This window comes from Pseudopipra pipra, chromosome 4 (genome assembly GCF_036250125.1).
Source record: "Pseudopipra pipra isolate bDixPip1 chromosome 4, bDixPip1.hap1, whole genome shotgun sequence".
Lineage (NCBI taxonomy): Eukaryota > Metazoa > Chordata > Aves > Passeriformes > Pipridae > Pseudopipra > Pseudopipra pipra.
In genome coordinates this window covers 63,546,965-63,559,522 of record NC_087552.1, presented here as the reverse complement: position 1 = coordinate 63,559,522, position 12,558 = coordinate 63,546,965, and the positions used below count along the sequence as shown (strand labels likewise).

The following is a 12,558-nucleotide window of genomic DNA, read 5'->3' as shown; positions in this document are numbered from 1 at the left end:
GTATAAATCAATTCAAATGTAATAGAGGAAAAGTGAAATTAATACAGCTGTGCTCGGGGCATTTGTTACTGTCAGGAAAGCTGCATGCATTATGTCACACAAGGGTAATCTGGTTTGTGTTGGTTTGTATACTTACTGAGGAAATCTTTGACCACTGCAGTATGATATAGCAGAGATTTTGATTCACGTACTCTGACTGTGTAATATCCAAATTGGTCATTTAAGCAAAGTCTTTCATTTTGAAATAGCAGCAACAATAACAAAACTATTTTGCTCGTGGCCTCGCTTCAATATTTGTGTGGAGGAGTATATCCTAGGAAAAGTGAACTCCAGGGTTGTGTGTACCTCATTTTTGGAGTAGTTCCAGGTTAGATTTGAAATTTTCAAGCCAAGCTCTGAGGTTCTCCAAACCAGTTTGGTCACTGGATCAGCTGCTACCTTGCTGCAGCTATCCTGGGCTACCATGAGTGTGGGGCACTTACCACTGTTTGAGGTCTTTGAACTGAATGCAGGTAAGCAACTACCAACATCAGCTGATATGCACAGGTTTATAAGTAATGACTGGATATTGTTTTGAGAGATATTAATTGTTCAAATCAATTTGGGAGTTATAAAATAACTTGTGTGTGGTGCAGCAGCAGCTACATTAATTTTATTGGCCTATGCCATTCACATTAGAGGAGGAGATAATTTGTCTTCCCAAGTTCAGGAACTGTTAACAACCTTAGCTGTTGTAGGCTGGGCTGAGATTGGACAGTTAATCCTGAAAAAAAGCTGATTGTATAAAGTTGCTCTTTGATATCCAGTGACTGTTAGTAGGCGAGTCCTACTTTAATAAATAATAAACCTACCGCAACAAGTAAATGGTACTAAAAGTGTAATGAAATGCATCTGAATTGTAGAAGCCACCCAAAATTAAAGGAAAAATAAAAAATACTCATAACATATAAAGCAAACAAGGGGATATGTGATATAGAAAGGAACTAAGATATGTGCACCCAACAGGAGTCATACTTTAGAAGAATCTTTGTGAAACTGAACAAGAAAAATCCTTAAAAATATGGGGAGCTATACTGAAGAAAACATTCCCTCTGGCTCTGTGGGAGGTAACAGGTGATAGGACACAGCTGAATCTTTGGATGGTGCCTTAGTGATGAACTGAAAACCTGAGTGTTCTGGTTTTTTCTGGTATAGCATGACTACGCCAGAAGCATGTTATGTTTTATAGGAAAAGAAAATAGGGAGTTAAAAGGATATATAATAGTGTAATCTGCTGACTGTCTAGGTAAGTTGCAGAGAAAGTAATCTGCTGACTGTCTGGCAGTTGCAGAGAAAGTAATGTTGTACTTCTAAGAATTTTGGTGCTAATTGGAATCGTGTATATATGTTAAAATTATGATTATTGAGTGGTAATGAGTAAACATGATGTTCTGAACACGCAGCTTGCTTGAAATGCCATGGTTTTGTGGAGACATGGAGCAATCCTGCCAGGGACACGCCTAATATGACTGTATAGATAGTGTTACATTAATAATGGGCACTTGTTCTCTTTATTTTTAACCTATTTCTTATCTTTTTGATTCATATACTTTTCAAATTAGATATAATAATGTCTATTTTGCTTTTTCTGTTCCAGCGAATTCGAGATCTAGAAGATAAAATAGAGCTTCAAAAGAGGCAACTCAAAGAAATTGAGGAAAAGGTAAATAAAATTCTGGGCAGCACCAATGGATTTCTTCTCTACAAATTTATTTTTCTTTGTTGCATTGATGTAAGTACTCCTTAACCTAGTATCATTAAATCTATTTTTAAAGCAAGATAAAATTGGAGTTCAAGCCATTGCTGTGTGAAATGATGGTCTTTCTCTAATCTGCTCAAAACCATTTCCTATCCAGATCTTCTGTCAATTGCAGGAAGGCATCAAGGGGTCTGGAGAGACACTAGACTAGTAGGGGGAGGATTTGATGATGTTTAGATCAAGAAAGAACATACAGATTTGTCTCTGACAGATTTGGTTAGCTCAGCGCTGTTCTTTGGGTATCATTGCTCTGCCAAACTTTCAAGTACTGAAAATTAAAACAAAATAATTAAGATGCCTATGACATAATTTACAATCGAGAATATTTCTTACTTTAAGATAGAAACAAATTAATATCCTGGGTCCAAATTTTCTTGTCTTTTGAAAAAGCTCTGATCAAAGCTTGAGACAGCAAATGTATTTGTGTCACTGTTGTTCCCAAGCAAGGGATGGCCCAAGGTTCATGGGCTATCAGCTCAGGAGTTTCCCAGGTCTGTGAAGTTTAGACTGCTCTGCAGGGCATGGGATGACAATGGGTCTTTCTCTAGGCCCCAGGAAAGTGTTTTAGCTTGTTACTTTTGCTGAATCAGTGCCTAGATCCCAGCACGAGTTGCATCGTCTCAGGGAACCAGCTCACTGGATGTTGAAAGGTTTCTTCCTCACCCTTCAGTCCCAGTGTCCCATCATCTCTCCTCCCAGTGTCACCCTCTGGGGTTATTGCACTTCTAGCAACTAATCCAATTCCCTCAGCATCTTCCTTGGTCCCTTATGCTCCCACATTAGTTGACTCCCCTTTGCTGTACCTTGTCCTGCACTTTTCAAACCATGATATCCAGCTGGGTTTGTGGAAGAACCAGGAGAAGAGCCAGGAGAAACTGTGCTGGGTGCTGCTGTTTTCACTAGCAGAGAAGCACAGGAATCATCCACTGCTAGAAGGGCTCTTTTGCTGCCTTTGCCCTTTTCTGCCCCAAACCGCTTGTATAGCTGAAGCTGTTCCTGCCTAGCAGCCAGTGATGTCTCATATCAAAGCAGAGAAATGCTGAGGGATAGATGATACTTCCACATGTTAATTACTTCAAATATTAGTGTTTATCCACCTACTTTACAACATCAACATCTCTGGATGTTGCTATTGCCCAAATATAAGCCTGTAAGTTGTTGCCATTAGAGTTTACAAATTAGGTATTGGATTAGACAGACTGATAATTTTGAAAATGGAAGGTAGCATTATCTCTACTGGTTCACCAGCTGGATGGATGGAAAAAGCATTAGAAAAGAAACAGCTTAATCACAAGCTTAGCAGAAAGCTGGTAATGAGTTAAAATGATTAACATCCTCTTTGCCTTAATGTTGCATTAGCAAGAGACCTGAGAAAAGCTTCATCTTTTTCTATTAACCTTCAACTTCTGAATGGGTGGAGCACTTCTTTTTATCTGTATTACATTTGAATTATTTTTTTTCCTTGGGATTAAATCTCATTCTGAATTTGATTGACCAAAGGAAAATTATGTTGCCAGGGAATCAGTGAATGATATACTTTTACTTTATTGTTCTTCTTAAGGTTTAATGTGTCAAAGAGCACAGACTGACACCTACATGCTACTGATACTGAGCACAATATCTGAGCCTCATCACTGGGGGTAGCTAAGGGCAATGCACCATTTATGGTGTCATGAGTATGACTTTTTATTTTCCTTTAGGAATGACTTCTATTTTTAAGTTTTATGTCAAATCAGAACACAAGGATGGCAGTATTTCTGCCCTATAGATTCTTCAGCAAACTGTCCTGTTTCTAAAGAATATACAGAAGAAAAATGTAAAATCTCGATTTTAGTCTATGAGTTGAAATATGAGGAACAAGTGGTGTTTAAACACATCATACTTTTCTCATAAGTGATTCTTTACCATTTTAGCTGCACTTAGTTTGTATCCTGGGTTTGGTAAGTCTTGGTTTAGGTCAGTTTTCACATGTGTAATTATAGGTACTTCCCTAAGTGATGCCCAAAGCCAAGCCTAGTATTTCTCAAGTTGAATAGTCCACAGATGTTACCATTGTAGAACCTCTCAAATGCTGAATTTTGTGCCCCTTTTAGAGTAAGTTCGGTATACTTTATCTTTCTTTTGGATCAACTTAATTAATGATATAAGACTAACTGCTGTAATGTCATTGGATTTCATATTACATATCTTACATCTTCTTTCTTTTCTTTTTTCCTCATTTTCTTTTGATCTTATGTTATAGTTTTTGTTCCTTTTTTTGTTTTTTTCACTAGCATTCATTCTGTGGCCTTGATGACACAACCGAGCCAAGATGTGTGGTTGGTACTCTTTATATTTCTTCATGGTCAATTTTTAGCTCTTAGATTTTGCCATATTTTGAGAATTGTTTGTAAGACTCTGAAACCATAGGGAAGGGCATACTGGTTTTGGTTGCACAGAGAGGAAGAGTCCCCTATAAAATCCAACTTGGATGCTTTCCATCCTAGACTTCTGCAGAAAGTCATTGGGTTTTCAGTGAAAAATGATTTTGCATTCTAAGATGCTGACTGCTGTAACTGCAGTGGGTGCTTTTCGTTTCTGCAACACAGGTACATTTTGTCTCAAAATTCAGGTATTGCTGTAGGATCCTGCCTTCTGTCACGCTGGATGGAGAAGCAGCAAAACATTGGTTTTCAATTTTTTTTCCTAAAAAGTCCTGTGAGCATCACCACCCATGCAAAAAAAAAGGAGTTCATTTTGCTTCCTCAAGATCTTTGAGGCCATGAAATCACTTAGGAAATAATGACCTATTTTCCCTTCTATGAGTCGATGTGAAGGTTACAATGTGACTGCCCCCTGTGTGCCAGCGCAACATGGAAGGGGTGAGGGTAAAAAACCTCTGTGCCTCTCCTTTGCGACAGTACCATCATTCTTGCTGTCCTTTCCACAGCATCCTGATCCTTTCAGCTCAATGCAAAGGACAGAGTGAATTTCTTCAGCTATAGCAGGAGCCATAGTGGCAGTGCTCACCTTTCACAGAGAACAAGAGGGAAACACAATTTAGAAAATAAGTCCCAGTCCTCTTCCCTGGAGCAATGCAAGTTGCACACTGTCTTTCAGTAAGGATGGTAACTCAACAATCTGTCAGAGAATTAAGCTGTGGTTTAAAACTATTGAGTATTATACAGTGTTTGTGTTGTTACTGTTGTTGGGGTTTTTTTGTTTTGTTTTTAATTGATAATACACGATGCTTTTACCTTTACAATTTTTCCAAGTTTTTTCTTCTATTAAATCTGTTGTGAATTATGCTCATGGAATCTCCTTAGACTAGGACATGCATTCAATCAACACCTTTGAAACTGCTATCAACTACTGTATGATGAAGAAGCATGATGACAATAGTTACTCCAAAAAACTATTATATGTACCTTACATTAAGCTTGAAACAGTATTTTCTTCTGCCCAAATCACAAGTACTTTTACGAAATCAGACCTGTGTTATGGGCTCTTTTGAGGGTTTATTCAGGTCCCAGTACCTTCAGTTATCATCTTTCTGTTGATGCTCTTTGGAACTGGCTCTGGACTTTCATTATGAGCATTGCTGCATATGTTTTTTATTTTTCAATAAAATGGTGATAGAAACAGATGGGTAGAATGTAATTCAAGGGTGTTATTGCTTTGTAACAAAAAAAGCAGTAGCTTTCTTTTGATTGTTAGATGGGTGTTGAAAAGTGGTGGAAATTGAACAACATTTCTCAGCATTTTCAGCATTCCTTCTGAAATTTCCTCTGATTTGTCAAAAATTGAGCACGTGCATATAGAGAGGTGTTTGAAGAAAGGTGAAGCCTTTTGGTACACTATTCACCTTTTCACAGTTTGAGATGAATTTTTTGTTCTGAGGAAATCAGATAGGACAGATGCTGGTTTGGTTCATATAAGCTTGAAAGAGTAATGTTAAAGGAATCACCAAACTATTATCTTTGAAGTTTCATCCAGCTTTTTTATACCAGTCCTGGTTAGAGGTGCTAACATCTGGATGAATATATTTGCTTTTAAATATTGTGAAAAGTATACTTGCCAAGTCTACAGAAACTTTATAAACATTCCATAAACTTAGTGAAATTACCAGCATTTTTAAAATTCCATTTGAAATATTTTGAAATACTATGCATTTGAGGGATCCATAGGCTTCCATGCTGATATAACTGATAGTATTATGGGTCCCCCTTGGATAAAAGAGAAAAAATACTGAAAAAAAATTTACAAGTATTATTAATCTCCAGAAAATGCATTGTGCTGCTATAACCTGCTATTCTTCCTGTCAAAAGTATTTCAGTAGTTAAATTCAAGCTTGGTGACAAGCATTTTGAGGAAATAACACAGGAATAATGACCTCGTAGCCACATAGCTACTCTGCTCTTGACATCTCTAGGAGTGCACATCACGTTGTGGTGCTAATGTGAAGGGCGACGTCCTTTAATTCATTTTGCCAGAGGTGAATCTGCCTCTGATTAATGTAACACAGAAAAGCCAATTTTAAGATACTTAGCTATAGTCGGATTCTTGAACACTGTTAATTATTTCAAGGCAAGCCATGTGATTTACTGATCGTAATTTTGGTTCTAGTTATTTTGAAGGTAATATAAAATGAATTTAAGCTTGGATGCCAACACTTATTTATAAAGTAATGTTATTTATCTAAAGCTCAGCAGACTTTTTCTTTTCTTTGTTGTTTTCTGTTTTGGTTTTTGTTGTATTTACAGGCTATTAAAAGAGCGTATGGAGTGAACAGCTGAGTCCACTTGCAAAAATACAGAAAATATTTAAGCAGCTTTAAATTGGTGCATTTTTTTCATAAAGCAGTTTGCATAGTACTTCAAGCTGCAAAAAATTTGAATTTAAAATTAGAGATTTTTTTAAAGATGTAGCTTCAAGCTGGAATGATTTCATAATCAAATAAGGACCAGCACATCATAAACACAGAAAAAAAAAAATCTAAATAGAATTTACACTCTCACACCAACCAAACAGCAGAAAATAATACAAGTGCAATTACTGGCTGCTATGTGAACTGTTACCTACCAATGATTTTCTTACAGTACTGAGATTTTTGTCTCCATACTGCATGCTTTCAACAAATGTGGTTTGCATTTCACCCAGGAAACACAGGATCTCCTTTTAATATCTATATAAAAAAAGCTAAGTGTTTGACATTAAATTGTCTATAGCAAATAGCTGACAGGAAGCAAACTGTTCAAAGTTGGAAACAAATAAAGATTTACGACCCTGCAGTGGTAAAATTCATATTAAATTCTTAAGTTGGAAATCCACGAGGGAGAAAGGAAGTGTTTTGGTGAAAGGCAAGGTGATGGATTGAACTAAGAGAACTTTAAAGTGGGCAAGAATTGTGTGGGAGATATGATTTCTTGAATGTTTCTTGTAAAGTGAGGCAAACTTGTAAAAACAGCACTGGGAAAATGGAAGATTCCAAGGTGGCCTGAGGGGTCAGGAAAAGAGAATGAGTGATGTGCTCTGCTCAGTTGTCTCTTCAAGAAAGAAGAGGGGCTTGAACAAATGGGCACGTTGATGAATATGATAAGCAGAGACATAGTTGGATATAAATATTTAGAAATCATGGCATCCTCTCAGATGAAATAAAAAAATGTTGACATTAGCTACCAGGAAGCAAAAATGGCACAGCCTCAACCAGCAGAGGCAGATAAACATGCATGGACATTGATCACCTGAACTGCAAGAAAACTTCGGGGTGAAGCACAGGCTGATATAATGAAAGTTGAAAAGAGCTTTTTAAGATAGAGAATGGTTACAAAATTAAGAAAGATTACTCTTTCAAACAGGGAAAAGCAAATTGAAGTTTCAGAACTGGAAAGGCAATATGAAGAAACAGATAATTTTAATTATTTCTGAAATGTTGAGGCAAGCTGAAAATATTAAGAGCACAATATTAGAAGATAACTTTCTCCTTCCTCACATCTTTTTGGAAATCATATTTGTGTAGAAAGCCACAGAGAAACAAGTCTATTCCCATGGACACACTGAACTCCAACATGAACACAGAGTGGAATTAGATGGTTACAATAACACAACGCATGAAGTAGAAATTATGATTGACAAAAATAACATAAGGCAATGAACAATTAAGGAAGGACAAAGAAGGCTGAGGGAAAATTTTGTCACAACAACTGATTTTCTCACTGCTAAAGGTGCAGGAATCAGCCTCAGGAGCAGCCAGTTTTCTCAGATAATTATCAGTCTTTGAAGATCAGAGGTGTACTCTCCACAAAGAATCACCAGACAACAGCATTTACCTGCAGAAGGTGCTGAGACACTGAAGATTAATTTAGTCAAATGCAGCAAACTGTGGCTGATGTGAGGGTCTGAATAACCCTGTTTCCTGGTAAAAAGCACAGTTTACCTTGGAAACAAGGACCATGCAGAAGTCTGGAATCTTGTTCTCCAAAAGAATGTGTTGCTCACAATGTGTTGTTCAAAAGGAACAAGCTTTTAGAGAATTTGTTTTCATATAGAGATTTTTCATGTTTTAGTTAAGGCTGTTAGCAGTGTGATGACAGAGTGGAAAAATGAGGTTTTCACTGCAAAAGGCAGAATTCTGGCATCACTCTGAAGAAAAGGACCAAAACAGGAGATAAACAGAGCTTGAGATAATCAAACCCAGTGATGATGAAGGAACAGAAATTGGAAAGTGTGATTCACTTGGCAAAGAAACCCTCTTCTCATAGGCACAGTTTTGCTCATCACTACTTTGGATATGAAACTATAAGCACAAACATGGGATGGTCAGAGCACGTGGCTGCCACGGTAAGCACACTGCACAGACAGGAGAGGATCTTCTCACAAAGCAGAAAAGGTATGAGCAGTTTCCTTTTCTTATTTTGTGATGTGTTTAGTTACATTGTAATTGATATGTGACAGTTTTGTTGATGTCAGTTAAAGAATCTGGCTGATTGGGGTGATATTTTCCATTGCATTCATGATGGGTTTTTTCTGTGCTGAGCTAGCAGGATTCATAGTTTTGGAAAACAGAATATATCATTACAATCTTACTATCCACTGTATGCTGATATTTATTACAGAGCTGGGAACAGGTACAGTGTGTTAACAGGGTGGCCAAGCATTGGAATAGGCTGTCCAGGGAAGTGATGGGATCACCATCCCTGGAAGTATTCAAAAGCATGTGGATGTGGCACTTGGGGACATGGTTTAGTACTGGACTTGGCCATGCTGGGTTAGTGGTTGGTCTTGATGCTTTTAGAGGTCTTTTCCAACCTTACTGTTTCTATAATTCTGTTATTCAATCCATACAATATGATGGGCCTGATTTTCACTTTCCGTGACACAGCTTTTAAATCATCAGTCCCAGCTGTGTAAGTGAAGAAAGAAACTGTAAATTTCTTTGTTGTTGTCAGTTCTAACAGCTTTCCTGGTTTTATGCTGCAGTACTTAATAGTTTTCAGGATGAAGCAGCAGAAGCATAGAGCCTGATGAATCATGAGGTGTGAGGTCATCTTTAGAAATTGTTGTATTAACTTTCATTTTATGAATGAATAAAAGAGCACCTTTAAACAAGAACACGTACTAGAAATAGGAGCGCAGAAATCAGTGTTGTAATGATTTTGCCAGTTTTTTTCCTGCCTGCATCCTCACTGCTTTTATATGCTGGTTACTTTCTGCAAAATATACTGCTAAGAATTTTTCTTTGTACAGCTTACGAGTTAAATATTGGGCTGGGGCACAGTTGAAAATGACATTAATTTGCTTTCCACTCTAAATTGTTAATGAGCAGAGTAACAATGTCCACTATTATTATACCTACCTTTTGCAGTGCTGTTCAGGGATGTGCATTATCAAATAATAAATACAGACAAAATACTAATGTCTCAAGGAACTCTAAATTGAAGATACTGTTCTACTTGGGAAATTATACAGGCCAGGGGAGAGCCATGATTATGTTAACACGTCTCTGAGAAGGGATTGGGCTTCGTAGGTCTACAGATCACAAAGTGGTTTGAACTTTGGTGTCCACATGGATTTATTCTTTGATGTCTTTCCACACTTGAAGCTTTTAAGTATTATAACTTCTCACAGGACCGAGGAGCAGCTGAATCATTTCAGCTCTAGGTCCTTGTGGGGATAAGGCCAGTGAGTTGATAAAATTGACCAAAATAGTGAAACGTAGTGTCACTGACCGTACATGTGAATAGCACATAACAAAACATGGGGTCATAAGAGAAGAACTGTTTGTCAGTCTTTTGCACTGATTTTTTGCCATTTTCTGCTCCTCAGTGTCAAAAATGTTACTTTTATCTTCTTCCTGTATATTCTGCATTTGTCTACCAAAAAAAAAAAGTAATTGCATCATTTCCTGGAGAATAGCTCCAAACTCTGTGGTTGAATTCCAATTACAGGTCCAATTCCAAATCAACACAAATGTAGCAAAATCAAAGGCAATTCACAGATGCCACTGGTTGTGGTTTAACCCAGCTGACAACTAAGCATCATGCAGCCTCTCACTCACTCCCACTAGTGGGGAGGAGAAACAGAAAGAAAAGGTAAACCTCCTGGTTTGAGATATAAACAGTTTTATAATTGTAACAAAATATTACTATATTAGTATACTAATGTTAATATAAATATGCTAAAATATGAGTAGCAGTAGTAATAATAATAAAAATAACAATAGTAATTATAAGGAGATGGAGAGAAAGTAACAGGACCCAAGAGAAACAAGTCCACTGCACTGTACAGTTTCTAAGGTGTGGAATATCCCTTTGGACAGTTTGGATCAGCTGTCACAGCCATGATCTCTCACAGCTTCTTGTGCAGCTCCTCACTGGCAGAGCATGAGACACTGAAAAGTCCTTGATGCAGGGTAAACACTACTCAGCAACAGCCAAAACATCGCTTTGTTATCAACGTTATTCTCATACTAAATCCAAAATACAGCACTGTACCAGCTACTAAGAAGAAAATTAACCCTGTCCCAGCTGAAACCAGGAAACAATTATAAGACTGTACTTACTGAAGCGAGTTTCTGTAAATAAAGGTGAACTCAGGCTGAAGAATTTTTAGATCTATAGCTAAAAGAGGTGAAAGAAAAGAACCAAACTTAGCTTGCCTTCTCAGGCCCAAATTTGAACATTCCTTTTAGGAATGGTTTCATAACCTATCAGAGGTGAAGTAGATATAACTAAAATACTGCGTGGAGAATTCCAAAATACAAGTTAAATATACTGAATGTTTTCTCTGAAGTAGTCATAGAATGCCTTTTGAATAGGAAATATCCTTTTTTAATCTTCTGTCTTGAAACAATAATAATAGAATACGTTTATCCAAAATAAACATACTCAGTTTTATGAACTTCCAAATAGTAAAAAATTATTCTCTTTTCAAAACTTTGATGCCTAATTCCTTTATTAATTAGTCTAACTGAATCTTTTATGAGGATCTCATGAACAGCAACTCCTTTCATACATGCTAATGGGGCTAATGAAATGAGACTTTCTCATAAATAATAAATGTGTTCAGAATCAAGAAGGACTGTTCATTTGATCATCAGAGGCTTAGACTCTGTTATTGCATGCTTAGAGTGCAGTATGTTCTGAACCTAATAATTTGGGGGTTTTTTTCATCATGGATCCTTCATCCGGAAAAGAGCAAGAATTTTGTTACTCTGTTAAAATGCCCAGCAATGAAGGATTTGATATCCTGAATTTCAATGTTAAAATTGCTACTTCCTGGATTTTCCAGGAATTAGAAGATGCAAGCACACCTGATGGAAAAGTAAACAGTGCTGGAGAAGAGAACTTAAATCTCAGAATAAAAGAACTGGAAAAGTCAGAGCAAAACCTGAAAGGTGTTCTAGAGGACTACGTGGAGTCAGATTCTGTCCTAAGACATAGGTAAATAAAAGGGGATTTTGCATTAAAATTCATTGTGATGTAACAGATGTATTCTTCCCTTTGCCCTATGTACATGATAATTACATTATATGATTATCATTACATGATAATGCAAAAGCAACAAAAACATCAACTTTATGTGTTTTTAGAGTGCCTGAGAAGATGCATGTATAAGTGCTTTGTGTAGCTGTCAGAACAGAAATGCAATATTCATTTTTTTAAGAATTATTATTTAAATAAGGGTTTCAGCATGGTCTAAAATGTTGTTACAAATAACCAGACACCTTTCTCAGGATACTGCATTCTTAAATATTCATAAGGTGTAAATTCTGTTTGTAAAGTTTATTCCTTTCCTTTTAAAGTAAGAGTTAATTAGGAATTTTGTGTTGTAAAAACAGTTTATTGCTTCAGAAAGCTTCATTCAGTTTAGTATGTTAATGCTAATCACTAAAATAGATAAAGGTGCCATTACTCATTAATTATACATTTGACTAGAATAATTAGTTTTGATAATCAGCAAAGGCAATGTTTTAAAGAAAGTCAAAGATTTCAAAAGTAAGAAAATGGAAATGGCATTAAAATAATTATTTGTATAATTTTTAAATTACTTTGATTTATCAAAGATTTGTCCAGAAATGTTTTAATAATGGGCTTTTTTTTTTCAAAATAATAATGAATCTTTTTAAAAAAACTTTCATAGGAATAAACCTATTGTAACAAGCATATCGGGGAGGAGAAGATATGGAGAACTTTATTTCAAACCAAAACAAAGACAGTGTGAGGGAACAATTCGAGGAGAGCAAATGAACAGCTGAAACTTGACTGAAAGCCCATTTTCAG

General features: G+C 36.5%; 1 protein-coding gene across 10 annotated transcripts in view; it reads left to right on the top strand.

The window, feature by feature from the left end:
• JAKMIP1 (janus kinase and microtubule interacting protein 1) overlaps positions 1–11,673 on the top strand; it is a 164,200-nt gene extending 152,527 nt beyond the window's left edge. For 8 of the 10 annotated variants that reach the window (XM_064653264.1, XM_064653266.1, XM_064653258.1 and 5 more), the window contains 4 exons: positions 1,637–1,702; positions 4,072–4,116; positions 6,541–8,666; positions 11,567–11,673. In XM_064653264.1, the coding sequence (XP_064509334.1) occupies positions 1,637–1,702; positions 4,072–4,116; positions 6,541–6,573 (144 nt within the window). In that variant the 3' untranslated portion in view covers positions 6,574–8,666; positions 11,567–11,673. Of the gene's footprint in view, positions 1–1,636; positions 1,703–4,040; positions 4,117–6,540; positions 8,667–11,566 lie in introns of all 10 variants that reach the window. The other 2 variants (XM_064653265.1, XM_064653268.1) reach the window with 1 other exon arrangement.
• The last annotated feature ends 885 nt before the right edge of the window (positions 11,674–12,558 follow it).